The 25,001-nt window shown below is 40.1% G+C and overlaps 1 protein-coding gene across 15 annotated transcripts in view; it reads left to right on the top strand.

Moving 5' to 3' along the window:
* The window catches only part of ablim1b (actin binding LIM protein 1b), a 62,952-nt gene that overhangs the window by 33,042 nt on the left and 4,909 nt on the right, over positions 1-25,001 (top strand). For 5 of the 15 annotated variants that reach the window (XR_008303093.1, XR_008303089.1, XR_008303084.1 and 2 more), the window contains 18 exons: positions 4,097-4,280; positions 5,792-5,901; positions 8,589-8,715; positions 9,433-9,526; positions 13,368-13,455; positions 14,751-14,809; positions 15,112-15,246; positions 17,331-17,375; positions 17,935-18,012; positions 18,469-18,627; positions 20,959-21,006; positions 21,428-21,466; positions 21,915-21,950; positions 22,155-22,284; positions 22,558-22,650; positions 23,135-23,149; positions 23,754-23,846; positions 24,059-24,106. Coding sequence is in view for 1 of the 15 variants with exons in the window: in XM_053238865.1 (XP_053094840.1) it covers positions 4,097-4,280; positions 5,792-5,901; positions 8,589-8,715; positions 9,433-9,526; positions 13,368-13,455; positions 14,751-14,809; positions 17,331-17,375; positions 17,935-18,012; positions 18,469-18,627; positions 20,959-21,006; positions 21,428-21,466; positions 21,915-21,950; positions 22,155-22,284; positions 23,754-23,846; positions 24,059-24,106 (1,338 nt within the window). In the remaining 14 variants the exon portion in view is untranslated. The remainder of the gene's footprint in view (positions 1-4,096; positions 4,281-5,791; positions 5,902-8,588; positions 8,716-9,432; positions 9,527-13,367; positions 13,456-14,750; positions 14,810-15,111; positions 15,247-17,330; positions 17,376-17,934; positions 18,013-18,468; positions 18,628-20,958; positions 21,007-21,427; positions 21,467-21,914; positions 21,951-22,154; positions 22,285-22,557; positions 22,651-23,134; positions 23,150-23,753; positions 23,847-24,058; positions 24,107-25,001) is intronic. The other 10 variants (XR_008303085.1, XR_008303092.1, XR_008303091.1 and 7 more) reach the window with 8 other exon arrangements.

Here is a 25,001-nt window from a genome sequence, read left to right on the forward strand (position 1 = left end):
AACAAGGCCTTTGCTGTATAAGATATTGAGTTATTTCGAGCAATGGCTTGTATACTTCAGGGTGTAAAGATATAATTAATTCTCAGTGGCCTCTTTAATGCTACAGTTTATTTATTACTGGAATTGGTGAGGCTACTTTCTTTTCCATGTATGCTGTATTGATTAGATTTTGTTCGTCCTTTGTGTCACTGTGGGCAATTAGTTTGATAGGCATAAAATTCAATAGTTTTCAGAAACTTCACAAGTTAGATTTGATATTAACTTTTCGTTATGGAAACGTATATCCCAGATACAGTTAATTAACACTCTATCATAATCTAGTCAGAATTCTAGTCAGAAATGCATGTCACTGGGGTGGTTCCATCAGGGGTATGTGGTTTCTACCTTAGGCTGTGTTTCATTTGGTGTAATGAATACAGTGCATGTTTAAAACTCAAGAAAGAACTAATTTTTTTTTTTTTAACCTAATCTGCATTTGTAGCATATGGGTGATTACCACAAACAAGAATCTCAACACGTTTCCCTGTAGGGATACTGTAGGGATGTTACTGAATATGAATTCATTATTCCGAATGAACAGATAAGGTGTTATAAACACACGGGTGTGTAGTCAGATATGAAGCTTGTGGGAGTGGATAAAGAAACACCATATTCATTATCATTAACAATGTATCATTATCAATAATACATATACAGCGATGAACTTACAGCATTCATTCATTCATAACTGTCTGGTCAGGGTAGCAGTAGTTTAAATTAGGCTAATAGTTTGTTTAGGCCTAAATTTTGGGAACTAGAAGCAACTAAATTAGTTGGAAAATGTCATGGGCAGGGACGAACAAAAATAATAACTGTGCAAACAGGAATAAAAAACAGTCCTGCATACATCTCTATTTCAAAAAAGGCCACACCCACTTGTTAAAACCTGTTTACTCAACCAGTTCTGCTTGTCACACAACATTTTACATGAAAACCAGACTAAATATTAAAAAACTCAACACTAAGAATGCTTATTTGGCAGACGTGTGCAAGTTTCACACAGCCGTGCCATTAGGCTAACATCCTGGCAACCATCAGTCAGGGGTAGCCGTCAAGGCTAATGGAGTTGGACAGGCACATCACGCTGTTGCACTGCACTGTGGTGATGACTGTGGTTCTAGTTCCACACAGATAATGATGGAGCACTGAAAGCAAAATGACATGCCAAGAATGTTCTCATGCCAAAAGTCTCATTTAGCCATCATTTTGTCCTCTTCATTGGTGGACTACAAAGAATTACCAAGTGTTGTTAAGAGCTCTGGATGTGCACTCCTCTCAGGAAAGTGCCGCCACTAATACAGTTACAGTGTGAAGCTCAACTGATGGGGCATTCATTCTCACAGCATGCATTCTGACTAATTGTGCATATCCCACTGTGATCATTACAGCATGCAGGGAATAATTAGGACCAAAGCTTCATCCCATGTATTAGTTATCCCATGTACCACATACAGTACATACGGGTGCAGTAGAGGCAGCAGTGCTGCATGTAACACAGGGGTGGAACGGTGTAATGCAATGCCCATGTCTGTATCTGTTTAGTGCTCCAAATATCCATAGATGTATTTGGATTTAAAATTGAAGTGGGTGTGGCCTAAACAGGAAGGGTGGTTTCCATGTTTTTTTTTTTTTTGTTGCTGTTTTTTAATGAACCATATTACGCCCCTGGAAATCAATGAAAAAACTCAAATGTAGAAATGCCACCACTGTCAGCATAGTCTGTGAATTCTGCCTCTAACAGTTCCTCAACCTCAGCTACTTCACTCGAGTTCATAACTGGTCTCAAATAGGGATATGCATGGTACTCTTTTTAAAAAAAATCCTGCTCACACAGTTATTATTTATGTTCTACATGCCAACTATATTTTCTAATGAATTTAGTTGCTTCTATTTCCCAAAATATGAACAAACATGTAGCCTAATTTAAACCACCACGAACCTGACCAGGCAGTTTCTAAGAATGGTGTAAATGCATCATGCAGCACTGCACATTAAAGATTTTTATGTCCCACGAGCTTCACATCTGACCCTTCGCTCACGCCTGCATGAAGCTAAAAACCTCCTGCTCACAAGATTTTCTGTTGTTTCCCATAGTATCCCAGTCCTAATACACACCTCTAGTCTTAACCAGATTCCATATTCATATCTATGTATATTTGTTTAGAACATTATCTGTTTAGTGCAAATAATGTAGCACAGAGCAGTGCAGCAGTACTGAAGGAGGGAACTGCATTCTTGGGAATTCCAGTGAAATATTAATGAAATGATGCAGAGATGCAAAAATTTCAAACTGCTTTATAGCTGCTCTGGTTATAATTCTCTAGTGCTAATGAATCATTCACTTCTGCCTCAGTGGACTCCATGGAGTAACTCTGTGCTATGGAAGTGGATTTGCGTTTGCTTCAGGATGAAGGATGTAACTGAGCCTGAAGTGAGAACCCCTATGCTGAACACAGACATGCTGTTACACTTACGTCAGCCATCCACACACAGCAGTTTCTGCCTCCACCTGTCTCTCAGTAATTGCTGTTTCCTGCGTCATACATTAGACACTTCCCTGACTCTTGTAGAGAAACAAAATGCTCTGTGTCTGCATGTTTGCATCGCGGTTGTTCGTGTGTGTTCTGTATTACTCTATCTGCGGGTATGCAATATCGCCATGAATATAGAAAACAATATAAAGGTTGAAGGTGCTTCATTTTCTGGGGTGGTTCCATCAGCGGTACTTCTTTTGAATGTGTCTTTCACCTGGAAAGCTTTGTTTGAGGTACATAAATGAAGCCTATAGCATTGTCACCTCAGAGCTCCAGGGTCCTCAGTTTGATCCTAAGCTAAGTTACTGTTTGTGCTGAGTTTCACATTTTCTCCCTGTGTTCTTGTGAGTTTCCTCTGGGTTCTCCAGTTTCCTCCAACCTCCCAAAAACATGCTGCTAGGAGAGTTGGTCACTTTAAGTTGCCTCTAGGTGTGAATGAGTGTGTGAATGTGTGTGCATGGTACCCTGACATGGACTGGTATTCCCACCACACTCCTAATGTTCCCAGGATAGGCTCCAGATTGATCACAGCCCTGACAGGATAAAGAGGCTAATAAAAATGAATGAATGAAAATGGATCTTAGACCACAGCTGTACCTTAAATTATGTTTAGAGTAAAGCTTTAAAGGTAAACTACATGCATCTTCCCAGGTAAACTATACATACTAAAGCTATGAAAGGGGTACTATTTCAGTTAATTCCTTTGAATTATTATGTGATATTATAGTCACCCTAATCCCTTTCAGCTACCAAGTCAAAGTTATATACAGCTTTTCAGACCGTTTTCTTAGGGGAAGTGTTGCACCCCACATGGGACATCATTCGTGTCAGATACGGCACCATTACATTTTGCCTCCCACACACATCTGTAGATGAGTTTTCAACATGGAGACAGAGCCAGTCTGTTTATAAACATCTCCCCTCTCTCAGTAGAGCATTACTAAGTGAAGGTCTAAAGATGGGTTAAGGGTTGCAGATTGAAAAAAATGATAGATGAGTGTGAATATCAAACGGCATTAAATATGCTGGACGATGTCCAACATTGGCCTGACTTGCCAAAGAACTGTCATTCAAATGAGACGTACATACTAGGCAAAAAGATCTACTATTGCAGTTCCCCCTACATGCATACACACACACACATTCACACACACTCACACACACACACACACACACTATCTAAACTAGTGCCAAATGCTTAAAGTCAACCAGTGGACTCTGTAAATTGAGGAGCCATAACTCTAATGGAGGGAAGCCAAGTATTATAATGTCTTATAGAAAAGAGATCACGGCCGTTCTCTATCTTAGTTGATCCCATCTAGTAAACAGTGTTTAAAGCTACCACAAGTCATGAAGCATGAAAGCCATTATGGCCTTATTTACTTTTTTTACATGGAGATCTCACACAGACATTTAAAAGGATTTCACTTAAATTTATTCTTTTTGATGAGTGAATTTTGCATTAGACATGGACATTAATACTGCATGACTATCTGTGTGTGTGTGTGTGTGTGTGTGTCCAGTGTGTGGCTGCGACCTGGCCCAAGGTGGTTTCTTCATGAAGAACGGTGAGTATCTGTGCACGGTGGACTACCAAAGGCTGCATGGAACACGCTGCCATGGCTGTGGGAACTTTGTTGAAGGAGAGGTGGTGACGGCGCTCGGGAAGACCTACCACCCCACCTGCTTCGTCTGCACCATCTGCAAGTGAGTTAACACAGGGCATACACATACAGCCATCACCTGCATATGCATGGACACTTACTAGCCTGTCCAGTGATTCAAACCCCAATCATTAATACAGCTAATGTTACTACTACTAGTACAATCAATTCATGTACATACACACACACTTCACATCACCATCTACACACTATCTCATGGTCAAATACATACAGTGATGTAGTACTGGAGGACAGGAAAACAATTAATTCAGTTCACTATCAATTGGAATGTAAACTAAAATGATTTTAAGGATTGACACCATGGTCATATTGGTAGCCATAATGAAAGCTCACAAAATTCAGACTTGGAGCCACTGATTAGAGGTTAAATAGTTTTTCCCAGCTGGAAGGTGGTAATTATGATTATTCCCATATGATTTGGTCCAAATGCTGCATGGTGTCCAATGTTAGTCTTGATTTTCAGAACTTCTAACTTGACTTGCGCTTGCATGAATTTTGCTTGCTGGGATGTGTAAATAGGCCAGTGGTATTGAATTAAAGTTTGTAGAGGTCCAGTTACATAAAATTCCTTGGTTACAAAGGTCCAGATAAGCAACTACCATGACTGAATATTGACAACAATTACCTTTTAATGATTGACCTTTACAGATTAGTTTATGACTATAAATAAGACAATTTGAAGTGGTTATGTTTTGTTTCATAATGGTGCTTCACATTACTAATTTTGAGTAGTGCAATGGACTCTATTTTGAGACGTCTGGTTTGAATGTAACAAAGTAATGCATATCACTTTGTACATTAGTTTTTAAACATTGTGTTTTCATCTTTTTATTAATTAAGCCATGTTGCCAGTTTGCTAATCAGACCAGATTATGAAAACATGTGAAAACTCTCCCCTTTCTGACTGAATGTCTATAGCCCTGTGGATAAGCCATTATAAAGGATTAGCTGCAAAAGTTGAGCTAGCTCATTTTTAGAAAACTAGAGTCACTGAACTACAGCCAGTTTTTTCAGACATTTATCATCTCTGCTACATTATATGTGAAATACCGTGCTGGGTCCACATCTGGACCATGGTCGGCCAGTTGACGACCCCTAAATAAGCCATGTAAATAATTGTTACTTCAACACTGAATAGTGTTACTGACTACACTCCAATTCGCCTGAGGTAACCAGCACCTGACTTGGATATGAGTCCCTTTGGGGACTTTGGATTTGACTTGGATATGAATATTAATGTTGTAATTTACTATAAGATTAATACACTGACACAGACAGAGTATCATCTTATAACACATTTAATGATCAAATTTTCTTGTTGGCACCATATACCTGATCATTAGCAGATGCTTCGTAGATCTTCAGACCAAATAATTGGACTAATGTCTCCTTGCTTATTAGTCTACTAGCACAAAATAGCACATGACGTCACTATGAGATCATGGGAAAGTGATCATGCTGAGATAATAGTGAGTTGTACCAAATTATACTGCATGTCTCTATGTTTAACCTCATGATGTTCTGTTTATGTAGACGGCCATTTCCTGCTGGAGACCGTGTCACCTTCAATGGAAAGGACTGTCTCTGCCAGAGCTGCATCCAGCCAATGTCTCCTCCTCCCAAAGACATCAGTGCTTCCAGCAGTGAGTCACAGCATGCTTTTGCACTCTGCCTATGTGCACTAAACTCCAAACCAGTGTTCTTCCAGTAATCCTGTTATCTTCTGCTTTATCTCCTCCCTGTTCTCCATGATGCTCCACTGTTGCGCAAAGCCGAAGCTGCTCAGAACTCAGAGCCTAAGTTCTTTGAAATCTTTTTATTTTTTCTGTAGTTTCACTCTCACTCTCACTCTCACTCTCTTAAATAACTTAGTAATTGAAAGTGCAGTTTAATCAGGTTTCAAGCCCAAAGCAGATGTCATGCTATTTGAGCTGACTCAAATACCCAAATATCCAGTCCTGTGCTCTCAAGCAAATAAGAACTTGTTCTCTCTTTTCCCTTCATTTCCTTCGTCTCAGTTTCTATCAGAGAAAGTTTTGTAATTCAGTATGCATGGCAAACAGGGAGGGAAAGAGAAACTCACAGCTGACCAATAGGACTTCAAAGTTTTGAAAACCAGTTTTGTCTCTTCTCCAACATTCTCCAGCCATTCATCTTGTGCTCATGTCTGTTTTACAGATTTTAGTCATCCATTAGGATTTATAAGGCTTAGTCTTTCTATTCAACATGCCTGACTCTATTAATTTGTCACTGATTTATAATTCGAGCATCCCAATTTCACTGAGATTTCTTGATGCCAGTCATTCCTCTCTGTGTTGAATGGTTTGAGGACTTAAACATAGCCACGTTCAAATGCTTTCACTCAAGTTATAATAAGGAAGTTTATGACATGGCATGACTTTGGGTCCCTGGAGGACTAGTGGTTAGGCCACAGTGCTCTCACTGCTGTGGCCTGGGTTTGATTCCCGGCCAGGGAACCAACCCCAACCCCAGCCACTGTGTGCAACAGTGTGCTCTGAGTACCGGTCCCAAGCATGATAAAATTGCGTCTGAAGGGCAGCCGGCGTAAAAACTGTACCAAATCAAGTACATGGACCAATGATCTGCTGTGGCAACCCCTAATAGGAGCAGCCGAAAGAGGAACAACGACATGACATGGCATGACTTTAGTACAAATTTTATCCTTCATAATGTGACATATTTCCGAATAATGAGTCAGACTCAGTGCTTTTGCTCAATTGTAGCTGGTGATTGGGGAAGTGGATTGTGAACAAAAACATGATATTGTTGGTTGATAATATTTTACCCACCTACTGTACATGTTGCAACATAATGAGAAAACAGAAGATGTTTCAAAGTCAGGAAAACATTATTACATTTTGATGAAAGATTACAGAGTAAAGCAGATTAATCATGTCAGTAAGGTTCAGTTTTAGTTTAAAATGGAGATTGGGGAAACTCAATGTAAGGCTGTTTTAGTTTAAATACAGAAAACATTGTAATAATTGAGTTTCTCTCTCTCTCCCCTCTCACTGTCATGCACACACATACACAAGCATGCATTCCCTTCATTTTTTTTTTTTTTTTTTTGGAGTTGAATGAACCTTTGTGCCATGCATGACTGATGATTTGTCTTTCAGTTGAGAATTGAATGGTCACTGATGAAATTTGTTGGCCCACATGGGCACATGGAAGGCAGTGATTATAAAATCCATGCCTATTCATGGCTAGGTGGATTTTGCCAAATCCTGAGTCTTTCCACTTCTAAAACACATCTGAGAGTTCTGAGAAGCTAAAGACTTTAATGTGCTGACAGGATGAGACAACACAGGTCTCCTTTTATTTTTTTTAACTGTTATGTCTCTGCTCTCTGCTGGTTCCCTTCTAATCGCTCGCTCTCTCTCTCTCTCTCTCTCTCTTTCTCTTCTCTCACACACACACGCCTTATACTTGCCTCTGTACTGAGTAAAGGATGTTTATTCAAACTCACTGAAAGTCTAAGGGCATTGTTGACCAGTTGTTACACTCAAGCAAGAAGGGTCTAGCTGCTGTTCTTAGGTAGTTTTATTTAACTTTTAAACAATGGAGAATTATAGTAAAAAGTAATTCTGGTTAATTACACTTTCCATAAGTTTTGTTTTTTGCCATACACATGCCATCAGGCGAAAATTGAGTATTTCCATGTTTGTGTCTACATCAGTAACATAAATTCTTCCCACCTCTGAAGGAACATACAGTATACTGTATAAAGCTTTATACAGAGTTACACAGATTTATTGCTTAATTTACAAATACTTTTTAACTGATGAATTCATGCACTCAAGGCACTCTGCAAAAAAAATATTAACCATAAATACTGTATGGTTATTGAACGCCCCAACAAGTTCCCTTAAAATCTTAATGGCTGACATAAAATGTGTTTGCACTATGGGAGAAAATGTCAAAATTACGGTTTGCGGTAATCACACAGAATATACTGATGCAGTAGAGCGATTAGGATGAAAAAATCCTCATAAACCATTTGGATCCCAGTCAAAACCCAAAATTATAAGTCTGGGCTATTTTTAGAGCCTATTTTTGGACACAACATTTACACATACAACTCATGCACAGTTAGCTCCCCATGTTCCATGTGGAGAAGGCAGTGCTGAGTCTCAGGCTGTTGTGTTTCTCTAATCATGCACCTCCACCTAGTGGCTAGGTTGCATTTTTGTTTGAATGTCTGCATGCACAGAAATAATGATGATGTTTAGATGGCTACTGGTACTGATGTTTGTTTACCTGATTGTAATTGAGCATATGTGTGTGCGTGTGTGTGTGTGTTCTGCAGACTGTGCAGGCTGTGGCAGGGACATTAAAAATGGACAGGCTCTGCTAGCTTTGGACAGACAGTGGCATCTCGGCTGCTTCAAGTGCAAGGCCTGCGGCAAAGTGCTGAGTGGCGAGTACATCAGCAAGTGAGTAAATCTCATCAGCATGTCTCTCTCACTATCTGTTACTCTGTGTGTGTCCTTGCACTTTTTGTCTATCCTCTGGAAGATTCAATTATAGCTATCTATGTTTTAACGGTACTTCATGGACCTCAAACTCTGCAACACCAGAAGCTACCAGGACGTTACTGTGTAGCTATGTTTAGTATACATTAAACTGTAATACTACTAAACGATGGTTGTTACACTCTTGACCATGGCATTATTCTCCCTTTTACTGTGGTACTTATATTTAAACATTATGCTGCTCTTATGCCACTATGACGTGGTTTTATATTGATTTAATATGTCAGTATCAGGTTTTTAATCAATTTATTCTTCTTCATGCTTCTGGTAGTATTTGCATAAGAAAATGCATGTTGGATCAAAGTACACAAGTTGATTTTGAAGAGGAAGTCAATGAAATTAATTCAGTTTGTATTGGGATAAATAATGTTAATCACTTCACTTTTTTTAGTCATTTTTTAATTATATATATTTTAGATCTTTTGTCATTGTTGCTATATCCCCTAAAATCTTGGTTTATTATTCGGTTATACTGTACCTCAACTACTATGAGTTATTCAGTAAGTATGAAGAAAGAAATAGAAAGGGTATAGTGAGGTGACAGTGACAGTGAGGTATAAAAGGTGAATACAGAGTTTTTTTTTTAAAGAGTAACAATTTACTCACCCCGTTTTGCAGGGATGGTGCACCATACTGCGAGAGAGACTACCAGATCCACTTTGGTGTGCAGTGTGAAGCCTGTCATCAGTATATAACAGGGAGGGTTCTGGAGGTGAGGATCTGGCACCTGTTCTCATCCTTACAGTTAAATCTCTGCAAAGGAAAAAATATTTAACATGTTGTTCAGCGTGCTGTGGGTATTTTTTTTCCCAGATTATTCTTAGTTTTATAGCTGTATTGTGTTTTGTGACTGAAAGTCTACTATACTGCTCTCATTGAACATCTGCAGCTGGATGGTCTATCTGTTTACAAGCGCTCAAACACACATACACACACATGTTGTGATGTTATGACCATCATCCAGCACCCAGTTTGACATAGCCAAACTTCCATGTTTGAAGAGTTCTGCACTCTCACGATCTCAGCACCAGCCCTTGGGGAAAAGTGCACCAAACGAGCAGTGAAACAGTTGGCCGGATGCCACAGTCCCACCCTAGCATTGTAGACAGAGCAGGCTCTGAGTCTGCGTCCATCTGATAGGCTGAGAGACCAGCAGGAGCAAGAAGGAAGGGGAGGGGGAAATGGATGAAGAGTTTGGGAGTTCTCAGGAAAAGTCTGAGAGACAGATTGAGAGACAGAGTGTGCAAAAAAGAGTAAGTGTATTAAGGAGTTTATCTGCTAAACCGCAGGGCTGGGGGTCCACACGAGCCGCCTGCCAAAGGTAAGAGTGCCTGATGTTTTCAGACTCGATCAGCATAATTTTTTGGACATTTAATAGGACAGGTGATAGGAGAGATGTATATGATAATAGAGTTTGTAGTTTGAATCACTTCATCTGTGTGTATTTCATTCATGTGTTCTTGGTGATGAAAATGTATGAAGTTGTTGTATGATGAATGCTGATTTTATGTACTGGACAGAATTGTGAACTCCACTACACCCTTTGACTTTTGGACTAAATGTTAACAGGAAGCTGTCCTGTGGCACACTTCTTACACACATTGTTCTTTTTGTGTCTCAAACCAAACCCACCCAGACAGAGCAGTTGTAGTGTGAATGCTATTCATAGAAATCTATGTATCCTCATATGGTGGTGAAAAACTCAGTGGAATCTTATCAATGTGAGGCCACAGAGACTTTAAAGCAGTAGACACTTCTATATATGTCCAAGCAGGATTGTGTAGAATTTCCTGTAGAGGAACAGATGGCATTGTTAAGAGTGTCTACATCCATAAACGCAAGGGATGCAGCACTGCTTTGGCATGTTTGAATCGTTGACGATGATGGTGTCTCACTCTCGTTAGCATGTTGTCAATAGAGTGTCTTGTGAGAGTGAAATGTTTAATATTACAGAGAGCTGACCCCCTAGTACCACACACTCACACACACACCCACACACAAACACACACCCACACACACACAACTGCACTAAAGGATCTGGTAAATTATATTTCTATTTCAATTTACAGCATTTAGCAGATGCTGTTTTACAGACCGGCTTATAAAACTGCTTGGTTGTTTTCATTAAGAAAACGTAATGACAATCTTAATTCTAGTTCAGATTGTCTATAAAGATACCAGCCAGAAACATGATTCCCTGCTGATATATACATACTTACATAAGAAAACACATGCATAAGTCTTTTAAGTGTATATTTACTATTAATTAAATAGTGCATATCAAAGAAATGGGTCATCAGTGTGTGTTTGATGACAGTGCAGGAGTACCAGGGAAAGTTCCTTCCACCACCTGGATGTCAGAACAGGAGAAAGTCCTGATGCATGTCTTTCTTGGGTCTTTAAGCATGGAGAGTAACTTGTGCCTCAGTATACAGTGCGGGATCTGGCTGTTGCCCTCGGGTAGGATGGGGAAGCTTGGGTGAGCTAGCATCAGGGGTTTAAAGCTATAGGACACCAGTGGAGAGAACACAGACAGAAACAGGAGTCAGTCTGCAATAATAGTTTAGACTGTCTTCTCCATTTTCTCTGTTTGTTTATCTCTACTGTGGCTGGAAGTACTGAAAGTGCACAAGGGAGCACTCTGAGGCAACATGCAGCCAGGTGGCTCAGCTTTCTGAGATTAGCACACAGAAACCAGCTCCACCTTTCCACAGACATACACCCATTTTACGCAGCCTTAAAACCCTTCTACGTATGCTCTTAGCATGACTACAGGCCTGTTTGTTCTGTTTCTAAGGGCCTTGTCTTTCTCTCTGGTGGTCTTTTTTTCTCCCCACTACATTCGTCATTTTCCCTTTCCCTTTTTCTTTACCCCTCACAGTTCCTCTCTTTGGCTTTTTCTTCTGCCTACACCCTTCCATCTGGAACTGGAGCCCCCTCTATTTCCCCCTGAACTTGCCAGTAATGACTCTTTGTTTTCTCCACGGTTCTCAGCAGTTAAACATTCTTGTGTATGATGTAATAAGGAATGATGGATAGCCATCTTGCAGGAGAGAAATTAGAGAGAACATCCACTGTCGCAGAGATATTTGTTTACGGCAAGAGTGTTACATGGGCCCGTTGCCATAGCGAGGCAGGCTGGGAGGAGGGACGGGGTCACATCTGTGTGAAATCAAACATTTCTGCTGCATTGCCTCATAGTTCATTGGACAAGGGAGGAACATGGAACAGTGGCCAGAGTACTGCAGGTGATCTCCAGCACCATCAAAATTAAAATGTGTTTGCATGCATACTTACGTGTGAGTGGGTGTGTGTGCGCACATATTATGGGCGTGTGGGTGTGTGTGCATACATGCATGTGTGGGTGTGCTCACATGAAGGAAACTGTCTACATTCCCTTTATAATGAAGTAACACACTATGTGGAATACCTCTGACATCATTTAGCAATGAAAGCACATTTAATTTGAAAAGAAGCTGCATTTGTTGAAGAGCAAGGGGGAAAAATATGGCGGGATGATTGGGTAGAAAAGAGTGATTAGAGAACAAGGTTTAATATGCTTATATGGAAAAACAAAAGCATATATGGAGTTTGGAGTGGTTTGGAGTTTAGATGAGAAAATGAGAGTTATTGATGGAGAAAGCATAATAATTGTTTTGGAGGTGGAAAGAGATGGAGGTGAAAGAGAGATAGAGAGAAATAGCTGAGAGAGAGAGAAAGAGAGAGATGTTGGAGGCGCAGGAGCTCATCAGCATTCCTAGAGCTAATGTAAAACAGCAGGATGACGAGATAGCACTGCAGATGACTTACAGCTGTGTTCTATGAACACTACACAACATGGACTCAGGAAACACATAACACATGAACAGTAGGTGGAATAAAAAGATGAATGTATCAGTAAATATGTCACCTTTCCAGCTTCACAATTCCAGGCTCTTGCACTAGAACAGACTAATGTAATGAAGATATTAAAGGAGCATGCTAGCATTTTTTTTCAGTCTGTATTCATGCCATCTGTAGTGTGTGTAAGTACCATAGAGATTTCTACACATATCTCTCCTTGTGCTGAAAAAAAAACAACAGAAAACTTGTTTACTCTTTTATAATGAAAGTCTAAAGGCAGGTAAATTCTATCAATGAATGTTTAATGAATATGTGACTATACAGCACAATTGCAATAATAAAACTATACAAAAAATAAGACAATGTCTTAGCAAAGCGGAGTTTTATCCAACTACTGAATGAATAAAATAAAAAGTAAGCAAGTTCTTGTGTAACCATCAAGCCTTAAACAGAGGCCTATTCACAGGGAAAACACACAAACATACATACACATACACACACACACACACACACGCAGAGGGCTCAGTGGTAAGTGGAAGAGATAGCACATCTGCTTTTCCTCCCACAGGCCGTTATATTATATATTATATGTAGACTTTATTAAAGATTAATCACTTTATGTGTGTATTTACTTTGAACCCTGAGAGATTTGTTTTTGCACATTCAGTATTTGAGGAACGACACTGATCTCTGCCTCCTCGGCTCTGCAGGCAGGCGATAAACACTACCACCCCAGCTGTGCACGATGCAGCCGGTGCAACCAGATGTTCACAGAGGGGGAGGAGATGTACCTGCAAGGTGCGTAAAACAGCTGATAATGTAAAAGGATTTGCACCTGACTTCTAAACTGCTTAGTTGTATGCAAAATGTTTCCATCCGTGCTTTTCACTCTCACAGTGACTCTGTATTCTCAGTTGCTGGATGCTTTAGTGGCTGTAAGATGATGTGGAATGAAAATCAGAATCCATTTTTCTGTAATGTGTTATATTTCTGAGTAAAACATGATATGTGGACGTTATATGGCCAGACTTGATGTTAACTGGGATTTCGGGAAAGGGAAGTTGAAAAATGACATTATATTATTGGTTAATTAGTTATTTTTTCCTGCCTGTGGATGTGTGGTGATGTAATGAAAATCAGATGTTTAGAAGTGGGGGAAAAGTCATTACTGAATACAGATTATGAAAAACAAAATTTTTATATAAACCATGAACAATATGAGTAGGGACATGAACAACCAAGAAAAAAAATATTTCAAATAAATAAATTATAATTGACTGAAGCCAAAAGTTTGCATTGCAAGTGGCATTTGAAAGGAAAACTGCATCTGTGTGCACCCTAACAATTTGTCAAACATTAAAATAGAATTTCAAAATGTTAAAACTGGTTTTGGGAGCGTGGGGTGGTGGTGGTAGAGGGTTACGTGAAGGAAGGGATGGATCCAAAAGCTGTTAAGGACAAACAAAATAGTACAAAATACATTGGAGGCAGTTTTGAAAGAAAAAGGGGAAGGCATACAGGTTATTAGAGAACATTCTTGCTTCTTTATTCATTACATTCCAGTAGAGAGATGCAAACTTTTGAAGTGATATCATTTGGGGTTTTTTTATTAATATTTTAAATAGTATTCCACTTTTGTTATTTATGATAATAATTCTGTGAAACCTAACACACTAAATGTTGTGTTGCTGTGAATTTTATTTCTTCATTTTTCCTAAGGAATTGCATATCCGAAAAACAGTGTATGCCCAGGACTCACCATGATTCAGTGGATCTAGAGACTTGTCGATAAAACCTGTGCTCTAATCATAAAGACTATAATTCTCACACTGAACTTCCTTTCAACATACTTAGTACTGTTTGACTTTGTAATGATTGATGATCCCATTATCCGGTGTCACCCAGAAGAGGATGTGTTCCCTTTTGAGTCTGGTTTCTCTCACAGTTACTTCCTCGTGTCATCTCAGGAGTGTTTCCTTGCCACTGTCGCCTCTGGCTTGCTCATTAGGGACCTAAATCTCAACCTACATCTGGGTTTCTGTAACGCTGCTTTGTGATAATATCTGTTTTTTTCTTTTTTTCTCTCAAAACAGGCTCTACAGTGTGGCATCCAGACTGTAAGAGCAACATCAAAGTAGAAGAGAAGTACAGGGTGAGTGTTAGCTCCATGAGTCATCTGTCCATCCACACACCAGTCACACACACTGTTGGTTCTCTGTCCTCACTATCTTTCATTCAGCTTTCTTTTAACTTGCATCTTCAGTCCAGTGACAGGTGACACAGTGTAACACCTTTCCCCTTTCTCTACAAATTTTCCCAGAACTTAGTGTGGTGTCTGTCCTAGTGTTTGTTTGAGTGTGAGTTGCTGGTTGTACTTCTCAGAACCAGGTGATATGTGGGTGTCTGTGTGTCAGTGTGTGTCAGCTTGTCCTCTGTTCTGGTTCTCCTCTGTAGGAAGCAGGACAGCGACCTGGCAGAAAGCCCCGTCCTTTTGATATCTTTTTGCCCCTGTCTAAGTGTGAGTCTCAGTGTAAGACGAAGGGCCAGGGTGGCTCTGCTCGAGGCGTGCGTCCCCTGCGCAGGACGGAGGTTTGCAGTCTCCTGTCTCCCCCCTCTGTCCTGCACCACTTCCAGCTCAACTCACTGTCCTGCTTCACCTGCAAGCCAGACCATATTGTGTCTCTTTTAGGACAGTGAAGTTCACTGGTGTATTTACAGAACAGAGAGGGCAACACTCCAGATACACACTGTGCTTCCTCCAGACAATGCAAGCATAGAGGGTTAGCTTGCTGTCTTGTGCTAAATGGCTTCATAACAACAGGAGCAAGAAATTGGTGAATCCTGTCTTTCACGTCATGTAATAAATAATCGGCACGTCTGTCTTTCTGAACAACTGGCATGAATGAGAAAATGAGCCGGAGAGACAAAACATGTCTGTGATATGTGAAAGAAGGTGGATTGCAGTAGATCTGCGAGGGCACGGTGAATAGAGACAGTCGGATGCATGCCGAGGCGGATCTAATGACTGTATATCTGGTGGACAACATGGCTCTGCTAATTCTGTTGTGCCCTCATGAGGCCAAAAATTCACCAAACTGAAAACTGCATTTAGAAAACTCCATTTAGAGTTGGCGGGCTTCTGTTGAGCTCTCGAGTGACAGTGACTAAAATTGGAAGAAAAATGTAGTAAAAAAATAAAAAATATAACCAAGGACTGCACAGAAAAGACAGAAAGTGGGGTAGTGTTCCCTTCTGATGCCTGACATATTATTGACATGCCACTTTTTTATAGGGTATGTACACTAATTGCATTTAGTTGGGCCTATTAAAACATGCCTTCTTCTAAAATGAAGTGAATATATAAACAGAGGTTAATTATGCTTTAACCCAGATAAAATTTTCATTTTGTTTACAGTAGTCATGACAATTTGAGATAGACACCAGACTATTTTACATTGATAATGACTGCAATTAATGATCTGCTAGTTAAGGCTGTTAAGTGAAAATGCAGGGTAATAACCTTAATAATGGTGCTGGTTGGTGACAGAGAAGGAAGCTCCATATACAATGACATGTAGTGTTAGGTGATAGAGAAGCTCTAACATTAAAGCTTGAAGCTGTCGAGTGATGGAAAGTGCAAGTCCTTGATGCACAATGTCACCTCATAAGCAATGACCTAATATTTTATAAAATGCATTTATTTATTCATTTTGAATAATCACTTTATCCTGATCCGGAGCCTATCCCAGAAACACTGGGTGTGAGGCAGGAATACACCCTGGATGGGACACCAGTTCACCATGCACATACACACTGACATACTCATTCACACCTAGGGGTAATTTAGCCAGTCCACCTACAGGCATGTTTTTGGGAGATGGAAGGTAATCAGAGAACATATCACTCACTTGGCTGATGCTTTTATCCAAAGCTACTTACAAGTGAGAAAGGAGGAAGCCCGTGCTGACATGGGGAGAACATACAAAACTCCACCCAGAGAGTAACCTGTTCTCATGATTGGAAAAATGCATTTATCAGAAAGAAGAATGTTTGGAGAAGATCTAATGTAAAGGCAAGGACTGACAAGTGTTTGTTGGATGCTTGCTCTATTCACCAATGTGGATAATTGTGAGGTTAAAAATGTATTGCTGTCAGCCACAAGTGGGGATCAGAGACATTTTGGCTTCACTGTCATGTTGTCCATCATATAATCCAGTGGTTCTCAAACTTTTTGCACCCAGGGACCTATTTAACTGTAAAATAAATTCCACACAGACCCTGTCAGTACAGATTTATGTTACTGTCATAATATTATATAATAAACTATTTTATTTGAATGTGCACAGTTATATTTCAGATTTCAGTTATTTAAAGCTTTTTGTTCCTGAACTTTTGAATGACAGAACATGTTACGTCTAATTTGACGTTGTTTATAGCCCTACAGTTTTTTAGTTATAGAGAATATATAGAATTAAACTCAGTTCAAGGGACCAGTGAAAGTCTAACATCTCACTGTAACATTATAAAGATATCACAAACCCCCTGGTTATACTTCATAGACCCCTGGGGGACCCCACTTTGGGAACCACTGATGTAAACAGTATGTGAGTGAATCACACAGACGTGTGTCGGAGTGTGTGATTTCCTGTGACCCCCTCTTCCTCCCTCCACAGCTTCTCCCTCCCTCTGTAACCTCACTGCACCAATCAGAAAGGCAGGTACTGTATTCTGCTACTGGCAGCAGAGTGGCGCACGCTCTATGTGTCAGTGGCTTGAGGGCAGCATACTCACACCCAACCAGCCTATGACCTCATAACGACCTGTGTGTTTGTCATTACACTTTTCACCACTGTGGGCATGTGGCTGTTGCCCTCTGACCCAGATCAGTGAAGGCAGTCAGACTCACTGCAGAAACTTGACTCAGATATGAGCTCCCGGACAGAGTTGGGAGAAAAATACCATTCAACAATACATCACCATAGCAATAAACATGCATCTGTTTACAAACCATATCATTCTGATTTTAGCAGCTTTGCTGAAATTTTCACAAAGAGCCATATCTGGAGAACCATGCTGCATGGCCTGTGGATGGCAGCTTGACATGGCTTGTGGATGTTTCTATATAAGAAGCTGGGATGGGAAGCTGTTAATGCTGCTGTTGTAATCTTGACTTGTGCACTGATCCTGTCATTCGAGCTTACATGTGAGTCTGTGTGTCTATGTGCCTGCATGTTTATGCTTGGCTAATCACTAACACAAAGTCTCGTTCATCTGCAGCCCACAAGGTCTTCGTCGGAGAGTATCTGTTCTCGGCCGGGTTCCAGCATCCCTGGCTCTCCTGGTCACACCATCTATGTGAGTCGTCCTCGCCAACGCCCCCTGTCGCTCCCTGAACCAGTCACCGTTCACTCTCAAATGGAGTCTGTGGCTGCAAGAGGCTGCGCAGAATGATCTGTTGCTCTTTTCTTTCCTCTTATTTCTCTCTAAACAGTTACATTTGCGTTGAGCTCTTAATATCTACCCATCTCTTTATAGTAAATATACATACATGCATGCACACAGAATCTATATAAATACTGTTTAAGAGAACTTCAGTATAATAGGAGGCACAGCTGCAATGAACCATAGCCATATATGAAGCCCAGGATGCTTCATGTTTTTATTTTTTGTGGTGACCCGTGTGATGTGCTGTAACTCTGTTCATATGTGATGTGGAATTGTTTGACCCCTAGTATGACCTTCCTTCCTCTCCCTTTGTCTCTCCCTCTGTGTGATTCCCTTCCTCCTGTGTCCCACCTCTCCTCCCTCTAGGCAAAAGTAGACAATGAGATCATTGATTACAAGGACCTAGCAGCCATCCCCCGAGTCAAGGCCATTTATGACATAGAGCGTCCAGACATGATATCCTACGAGTCTCTGCACTCCACCTCCTCTACCCTGGAGAGACAGGGCAGACAAAGCCCTGGAGAGGTAATACAGAGCTACTATCATCTAATCACGCAGTGCTCATACAGCTGGGTACTAGGGATGACTCGATACCACAATTTTAACTTCGGTACGATACTAGAATCTAATACCTCGGTATCGATACCATAGGTGACAAATAACCAGCCTCAATATATATAAGTGAGTTGAAAACAATTTTATTAAACACACTGCTTGAAACTCTGCATGAACAATTGTGAAAAGAAAATGTAAAAAAAAAAAAAAAAAAAAAAAAAAAAAAAAAAAAACCTATATCGAACATTTTTGAAATTTTGATTTTGGAAGAAAAAAACTGAAGAGATGAAATTAAAATAGGATCATCTCTTTATATTTTTTCAGTCTTTATCAAATGATGCAAAGAAAATGTATCAGAATCAGGTTCATCAATGCCGTCAAAATTATTCATTTTTTTGTTTGTTTGTTGATCACAGAGTATAAAGTAGATGAGGAAAACTAGGATGCCGGGTGTATTCAAAGCGCCGCCATTACTGTTTACAATGCGTGAATGGCGCGCTGTGATTGGTTGAGCGGATGGATCGCATTCTGCAGAAAAGGGAGACTGGCGTTTGTCGCGGTTTGGAAAGAAAAGGAGAAAACATGACAATAACATGGCGGATATCGCATTCTGCGTCAAATTAAAAACTGACTTTTCGACTTTTCAATACCGATACAATACTGATTTTGGCGGGAACTCAATTTTTTTTTTAAAAAATGGCGTTTATCGCGTTTTGGAAACAAACTCTTCATTTATACTTCTCTCTCTCTCTCTCTCTCTCTCTCTCTCTCTCACTCAGCTGCTTCCCTTTAGAGGTCGTCACAGCAGTAATATGCCCTTCATCACTATTACTAATACTGAAAATAATATTAATGATCTCTTTAAGATAAAAGTCTAAATTAAAGCAGTTGAAAGAGACACTCACCTGTCGATCTTTTAACTCGTTGAACTAATCAGGATGAGCGAGTGACAGAAGTTTGCTGAGATGTGGTGTGTTGCCTCCCGGGGCAGCACAGGGCTTATAGCAGCGCTGGCAGACTGGTGAATTAAGGTCGGTTGGTTCACCTTTTTCATCACTTTTGTAGGCAAAGTAATGCCATTTTTCACTTCTACCGCTTTCTTGATTTATTCATTTCGGACGTGTAGAGTGAGTTTCACCTGTTTGATTTTTTCACGCTTGCCGGTTTCGGGTCAGTTTGTGTAACACTGCCGCGTAGTGCTGAACTTCAGAACAGCAGCGAATGAAATACTGAACTGAGCAAAATTATGATATCGTACCGTTTGAAATATAATATATACCGGTATTTTTCCCGTACCGGTATACCGCACATCCCTACTGGGTACACTGATATTCTAGGGGGAGAATTATAAACAGGAATTCTTGGGTAAAAGCTTGAGCAAGACCATTCTGATTTAGAAAATAGTCACAAACTAGAACCAATGGGCTGAGACCCTTGGACTATACAGTTGCTAAAATCAGTTCATGTTAAAGGCAAAAATGGCTTTTTATGTATTGTGTATATTACATGGACTGATTAATAATTGATGGCAAACTATTAGCTCTAATCTTTTCTGTGAAAGCTGGTAAAACATTTAAATAGTTTGCAGCATGCGTATTCTCAGGATCCATTCCTCATTAATACTTGTTAAGAGTATTTACGTGAACATGCTTCAATTTTGAAATGTTTATTGGTCATGGTGTCAGAGTAGATATAGAATGGTAATCACCCCTGCGTTTAATAGCCTATGGCATCTAGGCGAATGTGTTTTGCTTTAACAGTCCCCTGTTTAAATGAACCATGGCCCACCTGGGATCTCCACCGCCAGTGTTCCAGGCCACTGCCCCATATACCCAGCCTCACCCCAACAGTAATCCTAGCCCTTCTACCCTGGAAATGATCTGTGTGTGTGCGTGTGCGTGTGTGTGTTTGTGTAGTAATGTGTGAATTTATATCTTTGTTACACTGACTGTTTAATATCATGTATCACACATGTATTGAACACTGTCCTATCATTCCATGTCTGTGGAAGTTGAATGTTTTATTTTTACTGTCACTGCTGCTCTCATATTAAACATTGCCAAGTTGTACCTGGATCTCCCTGTGCTGTGTCTGGGTCTAGATCGCAGTGTTACAGTGCCCTCTGCTGACCACACCCAGGGTTTTATTGTCATATGAGGACTCGGTTCATTCAACGACACACAGTGAATCACTCCCTTTTTCAGGCCTGATTCCTTGTTGGTAGTGTTATATGATGAGGTAATAACCATCAGATTTAAGCAGTCTCATGCTGTAACTGTAGGCTGTGCTTCCTTCCTACAGTGCCAGACTACTACAGGTGACCAATCCCCCATCAGAGGCCATATTAAAGTGAGTGTGTGCAGGATTGCAGCAATGCATGCCCAGTGACTTTTCTAATCCCAAAGCAACACTTGTAGCACAACCAAACAAGTTCCTGAATTATTTTTACCCAACTAACCAATAAACTTTACTATGAAGCAACAATATGATAACCAAACCAAATATTAAATCTCTAACCAAACTAATCACGTTCTAGTAGTAGTATTAGTCTGAGAATAATGATCTTAATGAGGTCAGACAATAAAGCATTGCAATAAAAATTTCACTGTGATTTCTTTTCCTAATTTCTTCTTTATATTCTTAAAAACAAAAACAAATAGAACTTGCTTGAAAAACCATAATCTCAGTCAAATTATTGGGACCACAATGTAATGGGACTATTGAAAGGCATTGCTGATAGTGACACTATGGTTTATATCCACTTTCTTAGACCATGCCACAAGACCCTTCCCCCATGTCAGCTGAGACTGTAAGTTGGCCAGGAATGTTGAATCTTGAAACTAGCACGATTTTATCTTCACCAGGACACTTTTATCCTGCACAACTTTTCTCTCCTCTCTGCTTTTCCCATCTGTTGTATATGTATTCTGGGCACCTGTGTGTGTAAGCATGTGAACCGCAGTTTGTTGTCTTGTCTTTATCTTTGTGTTTATAGCCTTAAAAATCATTGCAGACTGTCTCCTCTCTGCTTTCTTTGCCTAAAAAAACTAGTTAAAATATTCACATATTGTTTCAATCAGTATCAACATTTTACAGTGTTATTCTCAATTGCTCTTCTCTGCTTCAATTAATCAAGTTATTTCCCATGTTTTAGACCTACTTACCTTATTTCTTCTACTCTGTCTAAAGAATTTGTTTTTTAGTCAAATTTACACAGAGCTTTTCTCCCTGTTGTTGTTGTTGTTGTTGTTTTCCAGTCACCAAGAACACTGTCTCCTACCCCATCTGCTGAGGTTAGAGTCTGCTCCATACTAAATCATAGATACATGCTGACATCAGTGCAGTTAGTGTTGTTCTAGTAGGTTTACGAATCTTGATGCACAACATCAAGCAGTTGTAGTTATAGTGCTCACAGGGCTTCTGCACATAGCACAGCATCCACAGCATTGGAAAACTGTGTCATGTAAACTGGTGTGTCTGTGTGTGCTGTGTATTAGGGCTGTTATGACATTCGAGAACGAATCATGCAACGATCCACCAGCCAGGGCTCCATCGGCTCCCCGATGTACAGCCGACACAACTACACACCTACACTGTCTAAGACACCGCAGCACTTCCACAGACCAGGTGAGAGTGAGGTTCTTTTCTTTCACTTCTGCATTTACTTATGTTAGGTTACACATGGGAGCAGCTACTGTTACATATGGAAGTAGTGTGCTTGTGTGTGTGTGTATGTGTGTTTGAGAGTGTATGCGGCATTGCAGTAGGCTATCTACCCTTTTTCACTTTCCTTCTCCTTTTCCTGCTTTGCTCATTTTGCCATTCCTTGCCTCTTTTTGTCCCATCTCTCTTCCCACACCCTTGTTTCTTCATCCTCCTCTTTGTCTGAGCACCTGGCAGGAATGCTGAAGCTCTGCTCCTCTTTGCGCTCTAGCAACAGTGACAACCGTCCTACTTCCCCTTTCCGACATCACTTCCTACCCCATAACAAAGGTAGGGACCCACACATCTTCCCTGACTGGAGTGAAGGCATTACATTCCAGTAGTAGTGTCAGTAGGTGTGTTTCCGCCGAGGCTTCCCAAACTGTTTCAAAAAGTCAGCATTAGGCAGAGGGTCTTTATACAAGCAGTTGAGGGTTAAGGGCCTTGCTCAGGGGTCCAGCAGTGGCAGCACTGGGGTTTGACCTCATGACCTTCCAACCCGTAGGCCAGTGTCTTAACCACTTATGTTAGCACTGCCCACAAAAAGGAGCTAAACAGTTCTGGAGTTCTTGTTCTATATTTTATGACATTGTCATTGAAGGGAGTTAGAAGTTCTGAATTTGTATCATCAGCATGGCATGTATACTTTCTGATATAGTTAGGTTGAAAGCTGCATTGGGACGGCCATTGCTCGCAAGCTTCATGCAAACTGAGCATGGCCGGCTAATCACACATTCCTGTATATAATGCATATGTGCCTCTGTCCTCCCTACAGATTCTTTCTGCATAGGTATGTCTTGGCTTTGTGGCTGTTATTCTGATTGTTTGGTGTTTTTCTTTTGTCTGTTGCAGCTGTGAGGCATGAGGCATTAGGCATACAACTTCTATGACTGTTTCTCTCTCCTCTCTCTGTCTCATCTCTCATCTTATTTAGCATCATATTATTCAGCATTATATGACATGATGTTCCTCCACTAACACTTTATGCTGCATGCTGCCACTATTTATTTTCCTATTGGCAGTCAGTATCACAGTAGAGAATTCACTGAAATGAACTACTAAACTTTTTTAAAACTTGTTTTTTGTTATAAATGAATGTCAGGGCATCTTGAGTGTTGTAGATGTACAGTGTAAGTTTTAGTTTTGGATGCTGTAGTGTTCGTCATTGTGAAGAATTTGCATGCTGTGTTTCTGGTGTCCTATCTATGTCTTTCAGCTCTGTTCTCTTGTACAGAGAGGTCACACTTGATTCATCCATCACACTTTCCTTCTCTACTTAAATCCTCTTTCATTTGTCCATATTTACATAAGCAAGAATTTATTCTTTCTTTCTTCCCCTCTTCCTTTCATGCTTGTTTCCTTTTTCCTGCTTCTTCCACTCTTCTTTTTTGGAGGCACTGAGCCGTCGAGTGGCCGGAGTTCTCCCTTGTCCTCTCGCTCGGCCACCCCGACCCTCTGTCTGACCCCTAAACATTTCCACATCCCAGGTAGGAGCAGGAGTATTGACAAGCCTGCATATGTGTGTGTGTATGTGTGTTTGTGTGTGTGTTTTCCCCAACCCACTCCTTCAGTCTAAATTATTCTTGTATTATCATGTGTATTCCAGTTCGGATCATTTTATGGACCATCATCCATGTTCTTCAGCTGGTTAATATCTGAGATTTCTGAGCTATATTTTTGCTTTTACTTCTTATTCTAGACCAAGGCATGAACATGTACAGAAAGCCACCAATCTACAAACAACATGGTATGGCTATTTTGTTTTTGATTGATCATTTGATCATTTATAATTATAACACATATCAGCTTCACTGCATTTACTTCAGTGGCTTTAAATGTGCATTGGCTGTTAAGCATTTGTTTCTCATTATGTGTAAATGGATTAGTAAAGCACAATCATGGTATGAGTCACATAAAGAATATTTTAATGCTTGATATACTGCAAGTAAGGTAAGTACAATGAGACAGATTTTTAAATGGTTTGGATCATGATTTTCTTTCTTTAATCATGTTAAAACATCATGTGAGAGTGATTGTATTTTTGTGTAAATGTGCATTCTCTGACCAAGTTTTGTATATTTACGTTTGTTCGTGTGTATGTTGACACCGCCTTGCCATTAACATTTCGTTGTGGCATATGTGACTACATATTCCATGTTCACATGTAAGTACTGTTCAGCTCAGCTCAATTCGGACTCTCTGACAGTTGTTTTTGCTACTCTCTTCTCTTTCCTCATTGTCAACTCACTCAGCCCTGAAAACTAAAATCACTACACCTCTTCTGGCTGTGCCCTATAAAACACCTTTGCCTTCGGTTGCATGGGGTTATGAAATGCAGACTCACACAGGAATCACTAATAAAGTTTGAAAGCTTACACTTTGCATTCCTTTATTAAATAATTTTCCGAAAATAAAATGTTGCTCTGCAGACTTCTGTTTAAACTACAGTGCTGGCCATAAACATATCAAAGCATGTGACATTCTTCAAAACTTTTTTTGGAAGCATTATAAAAACAAAGTACCTTGTAAATATTGTGCCCAATGAATACAAATCGAATCAGAAACTATGCAATGTCCTGCTTTGAATGAATTGGGCAGCACTGTATCTGCTTCCAGCCTTTGTCAATCAACCACTGATAGTC

This window comes from Pangasianodon hypophthalmus, chromosome 12, assembly GCF_027358585.1.
Source record: "Pangasianodon hypophthalmus isolate fPanHyp1 chromosome 12, fPanHyp1.pri, whole genome shotgun sequence".
NCBI classification, from domain to species: domain Eukaryota; kingdom Metazoa; phylum Chordata; class Actinopteri; order Siluriformes; family Pangasiidae; genus Pangasianodon; species Pangasianodon hypophthalmus.